This window comes from Tribolium madens, unplaced genomic scaffold, assembly GCF_015345945.1.
Source record: "Tribolium madens isolate multiple individuals breed KSU strain unplaced genomic scaffold, Tmad_KSU_1.1 Scaffold_96;HRSCAF=242;Tcas5.2_LG5, whole genome shotgun sequence".
Classification (NCBI taxonomy): Eukaryota; Metazoa; Arthropoda; class Insecta; order Coleoptera; family Tenebrionidae; genus Tribolium; species Tribolium madens.
This window is the reverse complement of record NW_025401068.1, coordinates 3,086,026-3,103,934: the sequence shown is the minus strand read 5'-3', so window position 1 is coordinate 3,103,934 and position 17,909 is coordinate 3,086,026. Positions and strand designations below refer to the sequence as shown.

The window sequence follows — 17,909 nt, the reverse complement described above, 5'->3', positions numbered from 1 at the left end:
ATTCCCAACGAATAACACACTCAAAAAGGGGTTGTAGAATATTTGATCTGGAGCAAAATTTTAGACTTCACGGCTGTGTTTGGACTATTAGGAGGTATTTGGTATTACACGTTTCCGGTCCTTCGAGGTGAGCGCGGCGCAAGGGGGCACTAAGAAGATGCTGTTTTATGGCTTCTCACTTATGCCTAGAAAACGGTGTATATTTTAAAAATGGTTATGTTATGTATTAAATTAAAGCTTATAAAATTTTCTACAAGACAATCTGTTTGGTATTTTTGGATCTTAAATAGTTTTTGAGATATCCACTAGCAAATATTGCACACATTTTGTTTTTGTTTTTACAACATGGTACCTAAATCCGAAGTTTACAGCAAAAGTGTTTGTGGCGAAATGTTGATTATAGATTGTAAATTATATTGTTGGTCTCTGCTGCCTATAGAATGCTGTCTTTTCAAGAGAGTGAGGTTATGTTTCACTTCTTGGATTGTGTTCCTCTTGCATGAAAATGTTCAAAATGTTCATATTCGAATAAAATTATCATCACTAATTCATGTTGTAAGCGCAAAGGATGGGTAAAACATTAACTTCCTATTTCTATTTTGCGGTTTAAGGTTTTACATATTTCCCCATCAAGTACAGCAAGACGTGCAAATTTTCTGTGACAATACTCACAATAGTTATAACAGAGAGCACAAAGCCCATAAAGGGCACATACATAACATTTTCATTAAAAATTGGAGTTACCTTAATGAAAGAATGCAAATCCGAATTAACTAATTTCGCTATTTTTTAATTAAACTAGAGTCTACTCTGTCATTGGTTTCTCCATGGTTACTGTTATTATAATAATGGCCGACCTCAGACGGACCAATCCCATCTTTGCTTTAAATTTTTGAATGAATCCAAAAATCTAAAGTGATTGGTTTTTTACATTATTATAATGGCCGACCTTAAACGACCCAATCACAATACTTACAACTTTTACAATAATATTTACGTTAATTCATTAATTGTCTTTTAGTTTAATTAGCAAATAGGGAGCCAGTACGCTATTTGATAGCAAATATCTTGAACTATTTGGAATACAAAAAACTCGAAGAGACCTTTTTGAAGAAAATTTTATAGGCTTTATAACTATTATTTTTGTAACACCCACCGTTTTTTGGGATATAGGCCAAGAAGCATAAAATGGCACCGTCTTATTGGTACCCCCCTGCGCTCTGCTTACCACGGACAACCAGGGACTTTTAATATTTACTTCTGAACTAACTTATATCCTACAATCTTGAAGTAAAAAATTCTGTTCGTTATTGGACTAGTAGTGACTGAGATCAAACATTACACTAGCCAACAAGCATTTTGTGACTGAGAAGAAAACAGTTATTTTTTGTTCAATTCTATGAACTAAACTTAAAAATGATAAAGAAAATTCCATAGCACGTCAAATTTTAAAGTTAGGCATTTTAAGATATCATATTTAAGTATGTTCGACAAAATCGCCGAAAAACGAAACACTTAAAATTCATTTTCTCCATTCCCATTTAATTTTTTTCCCCCAAATTTGAGTACCGTTAGTGACGAGCGAGGGAAAAGGTTCCACCATGATATATTGACGATGGAGAAGAGGTACTGAGGGAGATGGGATCCAGCTATGATGGGAGATTACTGCTGGTTCCTGATAAGGGAAGTTAAAACACCCTACAAAAGAAAGTCAGCTTTTGCAAAAAACTCATCTACAACAGATTTATGTTAGTCTTATATATCTTTCAACATTGTTCTTGTAGAGTGAATAAATCAATTTCTTTCGTCGTCTATTTAAATAATTTCTATTTGAAATGAACAATTTTTACGATAAAATTTGAGAAAACCGTTTTCCTGTAACTTAAAATCTATACGTGATGGAGAATTTTTCTTATCAAATTCGTAATTAGGAATATTAATGTACCCTGATACATGAGTCAATAGATCAATCAATCACATAAAAAAAATTGTTGAGTAGTGTTATTACACTCAACAAATGACATGAAAATAAACTCATGTTTCATTCAGTAGATGTATGTTGGTTGCTTACCACAAAAAATGTCGTTTAAAAATAATTTGTTACATTCCAAAAATGGAATTAGAGAAATTAAAATCCACCCAATTTGTCTTTCTAACGAGGTAATCATCCGTATCTGGGGGAAAAACCGAAGGAAATTTTCATCAACTTCCTCTGATTTTTATTTTTTGATCAGGTGACGGTTCTCAATCTGATAACGAAGCTTGCGGCGAAGCAAATTCCGATCACGAAGAACAAGAGGAGAAGGAAAAGACTGACCAAAGCCAACAAACTACACCCACAACCCCGCCGAATGATTCCGGTAGGTGTATAATTTAATTTATTCTTTCTAATGGTAATAACTCAAGTTGTTCGCATTTAATTAATTAAGCATCAGCATCCCACCGCTTTGCACAAATTTATTGCGTTCATCAACGTGGACAAAAAATTGTTAATTACGCTTCACCTAAATGACATCGCGAAACTTTGTAATTTGCGAAAATACGTTTCTGGTATTAATATTTGTGTTGAATTGCAGATAGTCCGAATAGTCAACGATATATCCTTGAAACTATAACCATGACATCTGTGACCGAACAACGTATTCTTCGGGAAGTCGAAGAGGAGAGAAAAACTCCGCCTATAAATAATGCTGTCGCGGGGGGGTCCCCCATCAATGGGATACTCAAAGGAGGCAAGCTTTGGAAGCAACAGAGTATTGAAGCGAGTGTGGTCAAACCTCCGGAACCACAGCAGGTAGTCTTTGAAACATTTTAGAACCTGGGTGCAAGTCCCAACTTTCACTCAATACTTTTGCAATAAAATGCATTACTCATAATAATATAATGTTTTTGCTAACAAATTTTCGTCCCACGAGTAAAAAACTAATTCATTTTCCTACACCTACGCTCACGAGTTTTTTTATTTGTCTTTGAGTTTGGTTTAATATTTCTCTTGTTTTGATGTTGATTTTTATTCAACTAATTTGTAGTCATCACAGATTTTTTGATTAATTCAGCTACAAATTTTAATTGGATTTAGCAAAAATATTGGCTGAAAAGGCATTTTTGGTTTGTAATTGGGTCAAGCAAGTGTGTATTTTTCCAGCTAATTGATTCAAACGTGGCTTCTGATGAAGAGGGTGGTGGCCGTCGTTCGGTTCGTTTTATAGAATCGGAGCAGAACAAGCGTGACAGTTGTGACGGAGCCCCCGATAATTCGGTGGAAGAAAATATCAAGACGGAGAGCAGTAACAACCAAACAAAACAGAGCAGTGGCGAAAATTGCAGCAGCTCGATATCGCCCGAATCGACCGAAATGATGTTGACTTTTAAATTGGGCAATCACGTCCTAATTTCGAACAACAGTTTGAAACCGAACTCGGCGGTGCGTCAGCTCTTCCCTTGCACTAAACAGTTGAATGGCAAAGCGGAAGACGAATCTATACATCAGTATCTGGTAACTGCCGAGTCGTTGCGAGCATTTGAAGAAGCCAAGCGTTCGAAACTACCACAAATCATTCAAAGTGGGGAAACTGATGAGTCTATTAAACGAGCTATTGAACGTAACACCCTCAGAAGGTCCCTGATACGCTACGAACCGAGGAGCAAAAAGAACGTGCAAAAGACTGACAACTCTCTCGTTGAGAGAATTAAACAATTAACTTGTGATGTGGACGATATTAATCAGACGGAGGAAATAACGCTCCGTGCAAGTCCTCCGGGAGAAGAGACGAAACATTCGCCAGAAGTCAATCCACCTAAAAACACGGATAAAAGTTTCTCGCCGTCCTCGTCATCGACGGCCAGTTCTAACTCATCCTCGATGTCTTCCACTTATAAAAAAATTACTGATTTGTTCGGGAAACGAGACAAGATCCCTGACAGCAACCCAACGAATGAACTAAAAGTCACACCTTCGTTGCCAGACCTGGGGAACGGGAGCTCACACATACATGAAATTGCAGAAGCAAACCATGTGGTCGTTTCCAAAGTTAATTCAACAAATGACTCGAGAAAACAGTTTCTTTCGACACTTGCACCACTCACGGCTTGTGTTGGTGGATTAGGGAATGGTGAAGAGTATTACTACCAAATGAATAATCATGTAGGGGAAAGAGCTTCAGTTGCCAGTTCGGTAGGGACTGAATACAGTTTAGAAGATATAGATGAAGGTTTGAAGACTACTGAGGAAGAATCGAAGAAGATTGCTCCAGACGTGTTAGCTGGAACGCCTTCAGCGTCGGAATCTGGTGATGAATTAGCAATGTTTGTTCAACAGGATGCTAGTCGAATCGAACGAATTAAGAAGAAGTAAGTAAAACCCCGATTAATCGTGTTGTAATTATTCAAACATTGGTGTTAGTAAGACCAAGGATTTATTTTGCTTAATTGGTTCGGATTATCCGAGATGATTACATATTTATCTGGGTTTTGAAAACACTTAAGCTTTTAAGTATAGGAAAGAGTAAATAAATAACAAATAATAATAATAATTCTTTTTTATTTAAATTACATATTAAGTAAGATACTTTCTTGTTAGTCAGTCACATTCTGTGAGAATTGAGAACTCCGTTTAAAGCCACCGTTTTTTTTAATTTTAAGATGAAAAAGAATAAAATTATGTACTAAAATGGTTTTCTAATCTTGTATATAAAATAAAATAAGATTAAAGATTTAAACAAGATATTTTAACTTCTTAAAATGGTAGGCTTAATTATTGTGCCTATATCATCACAAAGGGAAACTTTAATTAAAAATCATTAAAAAGAACAAAAACAAGTTAAGGTATGAACTACCGAAAAACTTACTTTCCAAAAAATACATATTTTTGATTAAACTATCAAAAAGTTTAATTCTCTAAAAATTTCTAGACATAACATAAACTTCCTCATTTAACTTTCAACGTTTTATTGTGTTTCCCGAATTATCAAAGAAATTTCCAGTAAAATACTTTCTTCCAACTTGAATAAATATAGATTAATGCATTAATACGTAAAATACGAGTTTCTATTACCTACCAAAATGACATAGGTCTTATTGAAATGAGTTTGTATTATAAATACCCGAAAAAAGTTATTTTAGGTGAACAAATACGGGAATTAACAATAATTATGTTATTATAGTATTTAGTTTGTAATTTACTTGTTTTGCAAATTAAACATGTAAATTTTTAATAATCTGCATTTTCTTATACTTCGTGAGTTTGATAAAATAAGTATATTTTTACTATATCTCGGAAAACTAATAATCCCACAAAATTCAGTGTTTGCTATTAAATATACATTGAGCGGCAAAATTATGAAATAATCTTATTAAAACTGAAAATATTATTTTTCTTTTAGAAAAATGCACAATTTTCAGCTTATTTAAAATTTCACACTTTTTGGTTTTTGAGTAATGACGTCATCGACATTTTTTTTAAAGGAAATTCCTATTTTTTAGCCAATTTGATAGATCTGTTAACTGTCGAAAGGACAACACTAAAATTTTAAAAATTACAAAAATTTTTCGAAAAAGAAATCACCAAAAAAGTTAAATATCACACACATAATTTTAAACCAAGTTGAAAATAATGTATATTTTAAAAAGAAATTTGACCTATTTAAGTATTTTTGTCAAAACAAAAGATTATTTTATAATTTTGCGCTCACTGTAGGTATATTTTTTTCTATGTAGGTATGTGAATTTTTTCAGAATTTTTCTACAATTCCTTCTAATTAAATTAATTCATTAATTACCTACTCTTAAGTCGCTGCAAAAAAATATTATTTCTTAGTCGTTTTAGAACACGCTATGCTTAAATGTTGTTTAGTGCAAAAAATCCGTAAAAAATGTCATTAGCAAAAAATTATAAATTAAGTAAAAAATAAAAATTCAAATAAATGTAATTTTGGAGCTAGCAACAATTCTATTAAGAATTTGATTAAAACATCATTTAAGAAATCATAAAAATCAAAAAAATTGGACTAATTCATATTTTTATATTTTTGATTTTATTGATATTTATATTTATAACTAGGTACCTATAGCAAACGCTGAATTTTGTGTGATTATTTTGTTTTCGAAATATGACAAAAATATACTTTTAGCAGACTCACGTGGTATACCTACTTATTTTGTGTTTATGTTTATGTAGTTTACTTTTACTTCTTATGTTTTGTAGCAATAAGTTTTTACGAGTACAATGTGAGATAAAACCACAACCAAGTTTTTGATTTATTTAAAAAATATTTTCAATTTTCAAAGGTATCAGCCTGAGCAGTCAAACAAGGACGACGAGGACGACGAGCACGACGACTACGGCTTCAACCGGCGTCCCAGCGTCCGCGGAATCAAACCCCGCTTTGGCTCAACGACTGAAATCCTGCAACAGATTCAAAACCAGCTTCAACCCCCAGCAGCAACTGCCCGAGTCGCTTGGCCATACTACTCTGAAAGTGGTTTGACGGTCGACAACTCAAAATCGCGTAACATGAACCAAAACATGCCAAACTATCAATACCCCAACGTACCTGAAGAAGTGAAAACTCGCAACATCCCGCCACAGTACCGCCCCACGTCCCTCCAAGACGAAAACATCTACCAAAACTGTGCGAATCAAAGATGCATCCGAGAAGTCTATCGAGCAAACGGCAATCAAACATATTCCTCGTTCGTCAAAGTTGGGGGCTGCACCGAGTACTACCAATCGTTCCCTCGGACGCGAAACGGCCGCCCCCAATCGCCTCCACCCCTCGAACTCTCCAAAGCCTACCACCAAACCATGGTTTACATCCCTTACAACCACATCGAGGGCTACCACAGCCCCTACTACCAATCAAACGACTACGCGAGAGTCTCGAATCAAAACCAGATCAATAAGAGGTACATCGAACCCATTTACCAGCAGCGGATTCACGAGGAGCCCCACTACAACATGCTCCCTATGAAACCCATCATCCGGCCCCATTTAATGCCCCGGAGTGAGTCCCCCGTCCCCCAATTCTCCACCGCCCGTTCTACACAAACCCCTCTCGCCACAGCCTCCTACTATGGGACCCGCTACCGTCCCATGGTGGGGCCGTGGCCGACTGATTGCAATTACGTGAAAGCGAATAGACATAGTTTTCCCTCGGCTGTGCCTCGGTATCCCCCAGCTGACAGCGTGTCAACCGACAGTGATAGTCAACACAGTCAAATCAACGGGTTGGGGTACCCCCAGAAGGACTCTCTTCCGAATTCCCCCACGAAGCCGCGCTTCCATGAACGGGGGGTTCCAGAGGGAGCAGCAGCAAACGTCCTCTCGCAGGACGCCACCTCGCAGAGCTCCAGCAGCACCATGACGTCGCCCACGTCGCCGCAGAACCCGCCGCCGCCGTCACAGAAACCAATGTTCTATGCGATGAATGTTTGACCTGATGAATAGTTGCACGTTAGAGTCAACATTTGTTTCGTGAAATCGAACGGGAATTGAAGAGGAGCGAGAAGGCTGGAATCCGCTTTAAAAGAAAGCATTATCGACATAAAGAAGACTTTTAACGTAGGTTATAATAACCATAAAGGCAGAATATTTACAGTATTCCAAACTATGTGTAGGTATGTTGTTTAAATGTCACAGTAACGAATCGTTCAATAATTGTAGCAAAGGGTTCGTGTTATTCAATATTGATACTAAATTATGCGTAGGTAGTTTGCATATTTGAGGAAAATTACGTTCGACGTGTTGCTACAATTTTTCAATCTAGATTTGTTATGTTTCATTTAGATCGATTCAGTATTGATAGATTAACAACTAAACTAAAGGTTGTTAAAAAATAGAAATTGTATGTTTTTTTAATGTTATATCAAATGTATAGATTAGTAGTCATTGTTGCCAAAAATGAGATTCCATTACCAAAGTATTATAGGTACCTAGATAAGTGTTATTGACCAAATAATTGATATATTTTAACTCATGCTTTCAAAAGGCGCTTTGTCCAGTTTTTAGTTAGACTTACCTCGATAACGTGTGATTCAAAATTGACAAAGTTGCTTTCAACTATTTGAAAGTATTGTAGCTTTAATGTATTGATTAAAATATTTATTATAAAATTGTTTACTAAACTACTTTTAATAAAAAGGAAATTAAAATATTTATTTATTAATGAAAAAAGTGAGATAAATATTAGAACGGTCTAATATTTTGTAATTTATTAGATATTCTATGTACAAAATGATCTTTTAAATTAAATATTGCTCAGAAACATAAATATACACTGAACGGTTGGAATTGGTTTTTGTAAAATGAAAACGTTGAAGATAATATATTATTTTGTTAATGTTTTTATGTTGTATTGATTTTCTAATATTTTATATCAGCATTGTTTATAACAATTGATCTTATAATTGCTCGTCAACTGACATGTGTATGAAATTATGAATAAATCTTACTACTACAAGGGCTGTTATACCCCACACCCACTTATTTTCAATCATTTGACCGGCGATGTTGCAACATATTTTTTTAGAAAAATATTGACTATGAAGTTATTTAACTAACTGAAGAAAATGATGCGCAAACTGTATTTCGATATTTATGTGATCCAAACTTTTTGTGCAAAATGTTAATTAATAGAATTTCAATTAAAATCATCTGCAGTAGGAATAAAGCCGCAATAAAGTTGCAGTTTGGAGATCAAAAAACTTTTTCTCTCATGTGACATATTAAAATCTGTCTCAAATTAAATTAAAAACAAAGATCATATTATTTATTGTATAATTGTAAAATAAATAGAAAACAAGTAAAAAATAAATTACAAAGACTTAAAATGTTAAATACTAAATTTAATATTTAATTTTGGTAATATTAAAGTTTTTTTATTAGAAGAGTGGTTGTTTCCTATAATTGTCAAATGCATCAAGGAGATGTGCAATTACGGCGAAGAGCCCGAAAATCTGAAATTAAAAAAATCATATAGGTAAATAATTTGAAGGTTATTTGGTTATTTTTGATTTTGGTGTTTTTGTTTTTAATTTGGTTACTTACTCCTCCAGCAATTACTTTAGAAATCCCTCGACCATGATGCAAAACTAGTGCTACAGCCACTATGTAATAAATTGCTAATATGATATGAACTCCAAACTGGAATTTGTTCCATTGAAAACCAACTTTTTCAACTACTCCAGTGACATATAAAAGTAACAAAATCACAGCAATTATTATGGAAAAGGAGGCTGCTACTTCAAATGTGGTTACAACCCACCCTGAATAATCCACTCCTACTAGTAAAACTCCTATGAAACTGAATATCTACATAACAAAAAAATATTTTAAGTTTTTGCTAACTTGACAGAGTTTTGTCCTTACAGTTTCTGCTATTTTACACACTCCTTGGATTGTACTCAAGTACCCAACGCCAATAATTTGCTGCTGTAACAGACAAATTACAAAAATGTATCTATAACAGGATTAAAGTAATACCTAAATTTATGGCTTTTACAGATAAGTACTTAATTAAAAATTAAGAATGAATGAAATGTCTGTTAATTTCGATTTAAAAATAAAAAGACTATGATTGTTAATAAATAAATAGGAATGTTTAATTATTTCTTACCACATTATCAGAAGACATTTTCGCTAATAGAATTGTTAAAAAATAATTGACCATGCCTTTATATAAAGTTAGTCATTATCTACTATCTTTTATCTTTCTTATCTATCGTTTTAAGTACTTCCGACTAAAAAATATTTGTCAATAAGAAGTGAAAACTAATTAATGCCTTTTCATACATATTGAACAAATTCAGTTTTAATTTAAAGCTTTTCTTTTAATAATAAAACAATGTTTTTTTATTCACTTATTACTTAATTTTATATCACACATTTATTTGTTCAAAATTAAATAACACAAAAATTAAAAGTTGTAACATTATTAAAATAAAATATAAGTAATATTTAAAATCCAACACTTTAAAAAAATATCAATTTTAATACGCCTGGAATTGAACAAAAGTCCGGATATGTGGATATGTTAGTGTTATCCAAATTTTATTCAAAATAATTCATTCATTCTAACAACAAACCTAGAGATTTATTAACTTCTAAATATCATAACATGACAAATAGCAATAGAATTTATCTTTTGTTAGCATAGGTTTAAAGTATTTACACAATATTGTTTTGAGAAAAAGATAAGTCTTAGAGGAAAACGCGCTAGCCTTAAAAACTGTATTTTTTTAATCAATTTCTAACATTTATAATATTTGTGTAGGTATATATTTGGACTTCTATCGTTATCGTTATCATAGATACGTTTGATTGATTCTCGTAAGATGACGAGACAATATACATTCCACATACTTATTCTTATTACATACATGTAGAATGTATCTTGTGTTGTTTGTATTTTTGTAAGGCTTGTCATCTTACATGAATCGGCCTGTATTACTCGTATGTAGTTGAATTTTATCCTAATTTAAATCTTAAACCTTTGTTTTAAATCATAATGGTATTATATTTTTTAACAATTATTTTTTGGCAAAATTCATCATTCTGAGAAACACTTATTGGAGTTCCTTTTATCATTTTATCAATTAGGATTATTGTTATAGAAAACATCTAAATTTACCTGAACATACAAAGTATCCAAACCACAATACATACCCACTTTTTGTTGATTAATACAGGGTGTTTACGGTCTTGAGGTTGAAATTTAAATGAGATGATATTCACGGTAAAAGAAACTAATACGCTATATAAAACAAAAATTCACGTTGTTAAAGGAAATTATTCATTTTACACTATTTGTTTGAGAACTGCTGCTTCGGCTGCAACAGTGGTCATTAGTATCATCACCAAGTTATTATTTTAATATTTTGACATACATGTTTATAAATTTGGAGAAAAATTAAGAAAAACGAATCAAACCTGTTGGAAACCATTCGCTTAAAGAGATTAAACAGAAGATCTTCGAATTTTGATAAAAACTAAAGCAATAACAAATCAAATGATGACAGTGTCAAAACTATGAAGTGACTTTTCTCTTTCATTGTCATGGATACGTTTTTTTTGTCTGTTGCAACAATACACACAATTTTATTCAAGTGACCCTCAAACCGTGTACCAATATTTTGGAGTTAAATAACATTCTTGATAATAACAATTGTGTGAATTTTTTCTCGGTTACAGTATTTCTGTACTCTTCTATTACTAGGTCAATTTTCAACTCCAAGACTGTAAACACCCTGTATAACAATTTGTAATAACTTACAACGTGCTTACTTAAATGAATAAACAATGTAAAAAACGATAATTTGAAAATGTCAGAAAATTCTGTTCACAATTTAAGTGAAAACTTGTCTCTACGATAGAATGCGGTTATGGTGTATTATTATTAAATATTGCAAAATGTTAGTAAAAATAAATATATTTAAACCAAATAATACAGTGGAGTTTAAAATGGTAATTTTATAAGATGGCAGTCATTCTTCTGGATTAAAAACTGTTACGTATATAAAATCACTAAATCATATTAATTTGTCAAAATTACTAAATGTTACGCAAAACAAAACAGTGGTGACGGATCAGTTCTGTAGCAGTCAATTGCATCCACCAAATACAACACACATGCAATTGTTCCAAAACTCTGAAAAATACAAATTTAAAAAAGAAGAAATAAGAATTTTATGAAAAATGTAATACCCCTCCAGCCATGTATCGATTATTGTAATTTTCTGAAAGTATTATTGCTGATACTACTAATAAGTATATAAATAAAACCACATTGTAGTAGATTTGAAATGCTAAAAATCCCTGAAGAGGTCTTCCTGCTTTTGTGATATGAAGTATCAATAGGAGGAAAGAGATTACTAAACCAACAGCTGTACCAACGACATATGCATTTGTTAAATCGCGTGACCATCCATCTATGGCTATTAAGATAAGACCTATGAAGCAAACTACCTGCAAAAAAAAATAAAAAATATTAATAACAACTCCTGCATGCTATAATAATGTCACTCAGCATAATTATTTTCAATGACCGGTAAAATATAAGTACATATACGACTTTAATCTACATAAACATAAAAGATAATGCACACAATATGGTGTTTGGCAATAGTTGATTTTGTTGAAATAATTTGTTGTTTCGTCAAAGTAAATGTTAATACAATATTTCCGAAAATTATGCTAAATTAACAGCTAGCAATTCTAGTAAAAGGTATCAAAAACAATTGAATGCAAATAAAGCAGAAAATAACGTGAAGTTATGTCATTTCTTCTAACAATAATTATCTTCCAGTACCATTTTGACAATACAAATTGCACTATTAATATGAACATAAATATTTAATTATTAAGTGAATCATTTTGGGGAGAGATTTTTTGATTTTTGATAAAGGAAAATATTCTAGGTCTTATTTTTTCAAAGTTTATTGGTATAATAACTTGCTACATGTTTCGGCTATAATTTTGGATAGCTATCCTCAGGGACTACAAGAAACCTTATATTTTTGACTATTCAATTCACCTCTCTTTTTTAAAATATTAACCAATAAAATAGCAAAGATTTACTTTTGTATCCTAGCAATAGCAAATACCAGCGCATATTTCACTCGTGGTAAAATATAACTGGATATTCAACTTTGCTATGACAAATTTGCCATTTGGTTCATTGGAATAGTCTGTTTTTCGTAGTCAAAGCTTGTAGAATATTTTTGCTTACTTATGGTATTATAACTGAGAATTAAATTTAAAATTTACCTAAATTTTTGTGTAATTCGTCCCCTCCCCGCTCAATACTTTTACACCACTTTTATGAAAAGAAATTTTGTTTTTGTGTATGCCCAGAATTTTTGTTTCAAGCAGAGCCATAATCAATAAATAACATTAAATAAGAATAAATGATGTCTTCAGGGTGAAAAAAAAATCTTTTATCAAAGACTGTCTGATACAAAGTTATCACAGGCCTTGAATTTTCTGTAAACAAACGGAAAAAACGTACATACACAAAAATTTATCCAATGCACATTACGTAAATTTTGGGAAATTCAAAAAATTCCACTTGTGGAGATTTACCGTTGCGGGGACTGGGAATTTGTTCAACGTAAAGAGGTTCGAGAAAAAATTATATTAATTTCTATTAGTAAATGCTCGGGACCAGACAATCACTTCGACTTATCGAAATGTCCAAATATAGAGGTTCGATTCATTGAGGTTCTACTGTATTACGTACCTATAAATAGCTATTAATTAGCTAACTGATATTTTTTTGTTTTTATGCTTTTGTTCAATTAATTAAAGAAAAAAAAAACCTTTATTTTAGATTGAACACAACGTTTTTATAATTTTGTTACATAACTTCATTACCAAGAAGAGAAAATGTTTAGATACCATAATCAACTGAAATCTGCCATATTTTGAGTTTGCCTAAAATGTGTATCTAAACAGTAGGTGCAGCATTATTATTTACTTTGCTTTAAATTAAAAAAATCTCTTCAAAGTCACAAGAATGCAAAAAATTTTAAATAAGATCATAACCCATTCAATTAATATTATTATTTATACTTAAAATCTATATTGGAATTTTGAAAAATAGCACAACAATCATATTAGAGCATGAGCAAGAACTCAACAACGTACACATTACACAAACAACTTTATCGTCAACATGCCTCATTAAATGCGCTCGTAACAATTATAATAACACATTTTCCATAAAAGTGGAACGGAAATTTTTATGCTATTTGAACTATTTCTTCCTTCCACACATAATTCAAAAAATACTCACTGCTTCTGCAATTTTTATTATCCCTTGCGAGGTTTTAATGTGCCCAGTACCATAAACAATGGTCTGAAATAAATCAATGTAATGGTATATCGATTTAATAATTCTTTACTTTACCCCCATTTTGTTTTTACACAACACTGTTTCAACACTATCTCAACATTTTTATCGCTTTAATCTTATCAAAATAAATTATTTTTCAAAGGTCGCGTAAAACCGGGTAATTTGAACGCAACTGTGGAAGTCATATGCATCAATGCTCGCAAATGTTAGTTAACTAACCATAACATTTCAACTTTAATATTTATTTCAACGAAACAAGTGTATGGCATTGCGCCAGGAAGTTTTCAAGTTATTTCTAAAAAAAGACGGTGGGAGGAAAGGGAAATTTGCGGAAATTCGAGCTACAAGACTAATAAAATTTTATACAGTTTTTCTAAAAATACAGTGAAAAGTTAATGTGTAAAACTGTATTCAACATTATTAAAATATTATATTATAAACACTTAGATTAGATAAAGTTACCAAGTTGGCCCTAAAAATAGATAAACTGTCTCTTGTTATTCGTTTTAATGGAATGTACTTTTTTACTCCAAATCTGGCATGTTTGGTACTGTCCATGCATATTTTGGGGCTGGTGTAATAGCAACTTTGTATCTTTCAAACGTGTCGATAAAATAGACTCCTGCGGTAACATAGCCCATAATCTAAAAAAAGATGAACATATCTTCGCATTTTTTTGTACTATTCGTACCCCTGTTATGACATATCCTCTTGTGAAATCCATCATAACGAGAGACGAAACACCAACTATAGCCACAGCAATAATTAAAACCGCTATACATTCGATCCAATACCATGGTAATCTGGACCTCCGTATAACACCTCGTATATGCAAAGCTGTGAAAATTATTGTATAAATCGATGCCAAAGCCACCACAAAAGTGAAGATGTTGGCTTTTATTGAATATCCGGAAAAAGCCATAAAAATTATTATTGTTATATCCAGAAGCTGGGAAAAATGATGTTTTATTACCGTTTTGACACTAAAGTTTTTACCTCTTCTATTATGTTAAGTCCTCCGGCATAAGTCCACAAATACTGCCATCCTATAACAGGAACTGCCTGTTTCAAATATTACGTTTTAATTAAATTGTATAGATTTTGTGTGTACTTACATTTTTAGAATCCATTTTTACTTGAAATTAGATTACACCACCCAGCATTGCTGTTCACATATCTTTTATCTTATCAACAAATAAAAAATAATAATGTGAATTACAGGTTGGATGTTCAGGTATACTATCTCTTAATCAATCATTTAGACGTTAGTCATAATCGTAGAAAAATTTATAAAAAAATATTTTGTGACTGAAATTTACTTGCAGACGTGTTGCTTATACAGTAGGTATATAGCGTGCTTTATCACTGCCAACAAAGATTATTAATTTTAGATGTATTACTCAAAAACAAACACTAAAATCCCAAAAGCGCAATTAATGATAAGACTACAATACTTTTGTGGTTTATTATTATTTATTATGCAGTTTCTACGGCTGGCCTATAAACATTATAGTCTCTTTACTAAACCTTGTATATTTTTTTTACTAAATGAAATTATTGTTAAAGTGTTAAGTAGGTATTTAATGATTTTGACATTGAATCATTAAGCAATATTATTTTTGGAAAAATTGTTCTAGGGAAAAGTGATTAACATTACTGATAAGTGATAACAGTAACAACACCGAACCCAACATTAATTCAGGACGACGTGTGTAATAGTCGTTTTAAATTCTTACAAACACTCAAAATTTTCATTTGCTATGTTATATTTACATGATTTTATGGTTTCGCCTTACCAAACTAGTTTATGAGGGATTTAATGGGGTTCTTCGTAAAATTGCTTACAAGCCTATATGCTGAGTTTCCATTCTTGCGATTGTAAGTAAAAGATTATAAAAGTTTTTGTTTCAGTTTGTGTACTTTTATCAATATAATTTTTATCAGTTAATTTTTATAAATAAAATAAATGAATTACAAAACGTACAATTTCTGATATTTATTACATTAGAGATCAATTATACCAACAATTACAAAGATTTCGATTTAGGTGCTGAAATGTGATGTGACTTGTCGGGTAAACCCAAAATCCGCAAATAAAAGTTCTCTAAAAACCTCTAAAATTTCGTAACTGCAATATAGCATGGGCATCGGATTTTGAAAATCGCTGAGGTCAGAAATAATATGAAGAAAACTCATAAATATGAAGAAAGTTACTGTAAATAATTTTAAAATATTTATTTTTCTATTCTCACCTATTTTGAAAATGTTAATAAAATATTAATGACTATAATAAAAGTACAAGATGGCTAAAATAAAGCGACCAAAAAGTGTTTTTTTCTGCGTTTTTTGTACGAAACTTAACTTAAAGTACGAGCTTAAAAATTTGAAATAAAAAAAATTAAATTACTTAAATTTTTAAAGAACAAAGTGTTTCAAATCACGCGCCCCAAAAAAATTCCAAGTAAGATAGGATGCCAGGAACATGAAAGAAATGTTTTAAAAAAATATTTTTTGATATTTGACATTTTTTTATGTTTTTTTAATATTTTAACAAAATAGTTGCTTAAATAACAGTTTTCTTTCAAAATATAGCAATCTGAGCAATTTTCAATCCAATTTTGCTCGATTTTAACAAAGAAATCATTCTAAATGTATTTTATATTTTCTTTTATTTTCCGTATCCACTGAGTTATTGAAAGAAATAAAACTTAAATTGGCTTATAGATCCTCGATTATACAACACGATTACATGAAATGGACGTTTCAATACAACATTAGTACTATCATCTTCAGCATAACAATTAAAATAAGAACTAAAAGCGATTGTAGCAACTTTAAGTTTTATTTCCTTCAATGTATTTTATAAAAATAATTGCTTAAGTTCAAATTTGTGCTATTTCCAATGGATTGGCTTAATTTTAAGAGGAAAATCAACCTGAATCAATGTATTTCAACAAAATAAATTCTTAAATAATAGTTTTCTGCCAAAATAAAGCAATTTGAGTTACTTCCAATTCAATTTTGGCCGATTTTAACACAGAAATCATTCTAAATCAATGTATTTTTGCCTAAATTTAAATTTTAGACCAAAATGAAGCAATTTGTGCTATTTCCATTCGATTTGGTCAGAAATAAACCTAAATCAATGTACTATATTTTAACAAAATAAGTGCTTAAATAACAGTTTTCTGCTAAAATAAAGCAATTTGAGGAACTTCCAATCCAAGTTTGCTTGATTTAAACACTGGAATCATTCTAAATTATTGTATTTTATAATTGCTTAAATAAGAGCTTTCTGTCAATATAAAGCAAATTGTGCTCTTTTCAAAAGATTTAGTTCGATTTTAAGCCAGAAATCAACCTAAATCAATCTATTTCAACAAAACAAATGCTTAAGTAACAGTTTTCTACAAAAATAAAGCAATTTGAACTACTTCCAATCCAATTTTGCTCGATTTTAACACAGAAATCGTTTTAAATCAATGTATTTTATAAAAACGATTGCTTAAATTAGAATTTTATGCCAAAATAAAGCAATGTGTGCAATTTACAATCGATTTGGCTCAATTTCAATACAGAAATCAACCTAAATCAGTGTATTTTAACAAAATAAATGCTTATACAAAAGTTTTCTATCAAAATAAAGCAATTTGAACTATTTCCAATCCAATTATGTGCGATTTTAAGTATTATTTAGTGTTACTGATGATCTTGTATATGTTTCATATGTTTTTTTCATAATTATTTAGTAAAGCATAAAGCTACAAAAAGTTTGCCAATAAAAGTAGTGTAGAAAGTGCAAAATTTAAACTTCCATAATTTCAAAATTTTTATAGATAGAAATTTTTTCTATGTTCGTGGAATCTTACCTTATATGACATTTTTTTCTGGGGCGCGAGTTCTGGAACACCTGTGTATATGGATTACTGGGGTTTCAAAACGGTTTAGAAATCCTAAAAATATTTGAGATACTGAAACTGTAAACAAAAACATTTTAATTATTGAGGTCTCTATAAGCCATTATTGTATTATAATCAATAACTGTCTATTGACTATTATTTA

The 17,909-nt window shown here is 31.3% G+C and overlaps 4 protein-coding genes and 1 long non-coding RNA gene across 8 annotated transcripts in view; 2 read left to right on the top strand and 3 right to left on the bottom strand.

Moving 5' to 3' along the window:
• The window catches only part of LOC123013053, a 55,319-nt gene extending 46,847 nt beyond the window's left edge, over positions 1–8,472 (top strand). For both annotated transcript variants that reach the window (XM_044411362.1, XM_044411363.1), the window contains exons 3-6: positions 2,235–2,360; positions 2,577–2,794; positions 3,146–4,350; positions 6,286–8,472. In XM_044411362.1, the coding sequence (XP_044267297.1) occupies positions 2,235–2,360; positions 2,577–2,794; positions 3,146–4,350; positions 6,286–7,432 (2,696 nt within the window). In that variant the 3' untranslated portion in view covers positions 7,433–8,472. The remainder of the gene's footprint in view (positions 1–2,234; positions 2,361–2,576; positions 2,795–3,145; positions 4,351–6,285) is intronic.
• A 293-nt stretch (positions 8,473–8,765) lies between these two features.
• LOC123013277 lies at positions 8,766–9,638 on the bottom strand. 2 transcript variants are annotated; one of them, XM_044411711.1, is made up of 4 exons: positions 9,612–9,638; positions 9,365–9,427; positions 9,044–9,307; positions 8,766–8,952 (listed from the first exon to the last, which is right to left on the bottom strand). In XM_044411711.1, exons 1-4 carry the CDS (start codon positions 9,627–9,629, stop codon positions 8,878–8,880), a joined length of 420 nt encoding a protein of 139 aa, XP_044267646.1. In that variant the 5' UTR covers positions 9,630–9,638; the 3' UTR covers positions 8,766–8,877. The 2 variants fall into 2 exon arrangements, with proteins under 2 accessions (XP_044267646.1, XP_044267645.1); XM_044411710.1 differs by having other exon boundaries at positions 8,840–9,307.
• Positions 9,639–11,405: 1,767 nt separating this feature from the next.
• Positions 11,406–14,059, bottom strand: LOC123012628. Its single transcript, XM_044410669.1, has 4 exons — positions 13,902–14,059; positions 13,788–13,850; positions 11,699–11,959; positions 11,406–11,642 (listed from the first exon to the last, which is right to left on the bottom strand). Exons 1-4 carry the CDS (start codon positions 13,905–13,907, stop codon positions 11,553–11,555), a joined length of 420 nt encoding a protein of 139 aa, XP_044266604.1. The 5' UTR covers positions 13,908–14,059; the 3' UTR covers positions 11,406–11,552.
• A 130-nt stretch (positions 14,060–14,189) lies between these two features.
• LOC123012627 lies at positions 14,190–17,867 on the bottom strand. 2 transcript variants are annotated; one of them, XM_044410667.1, is made up of 5 exons: positions 17,717–17,867; positions 14,963–15,212; positions 14,844–14,909; positions 14,539–14,796; positions 14,190–14,491 (listed from the first exon to the last, which is right to left on the bottom strand). In XM_044410667.1, exons 2-5 carry the CDS (start codon positions 14,975–14,977, stop codon positions 14,372–14,374), a joined length of 459 nt encoding a protein of 152 aa, XP_044266602.1. In that variant the 5' UTR covers positions 14,978–15,212; positions 17,717–17,867; the 3' UTR covers positions 14,190–14,371. The 2 variants fall into 2 exon arrangements, with proteins under 2 accessions (XP_044266602.1, XP_044266603.1); XM_044410668.1 differs by lacking the exon at positions 17,717–17,867 and having other exon boundaries at positions 14,963–15,854.
• LOC123012629 lies at positions 15,334–16,319 on the top strand. Its single transcript, XR_006413225.1, has 3 exons — positions 15,334–15,423; positions 15,485–15,725; positions 15,895–16,319. It is a non-coding gene; the product is annotated as an uncharacterized LOC123012629 (long non-coding RNA).
• Positions 17,868–17,909: the final 42 nt, after the last annotated feature.

Coding starts and splice junctions, on each gene's coding strand:
- LOC123012627 (XM_044410667.1), bottom strand. Junction 14,797..14,843: donor GACTTAACATAATAGAAGAG/GTAAAAACTTTA, acceptor CATTTTTCCCAG/CTTCTGGATATAACAATAAT. Junction 14,492..14,538: donor GAGGATATGTCATAACAGGG/GTACGAATAGTA, acceptor ATCTTTTTTTAG/ATTATGGGCTATGTTACCGC.
- LOC123013277 (XM_044411710.1), bottom strand. Junction 9,308..9,364: donor TGTGTAAAATAGCAGAAACT/GTAAGGACAAAA, acceptor TTTGTTATGTAG/ATATTCAGTTTCATAGGAGT.
- LOC123012628 (XM_044410669.1), bottom strand. Junction 11,960..13,787: donor TAATAAAAATTGCAGAAGCA/GTGAGTATTTTT, acceptor TTTTTTTTGCAG/GTAGTTTGCTTCATAGGTCT. Junction 11,643..11,698: donor ATCGATACATGGCTGGAGGG/GTATTACATTTT, acceptor TGTATTTTTCAG/AGTTTTGGAACAATTGCATG.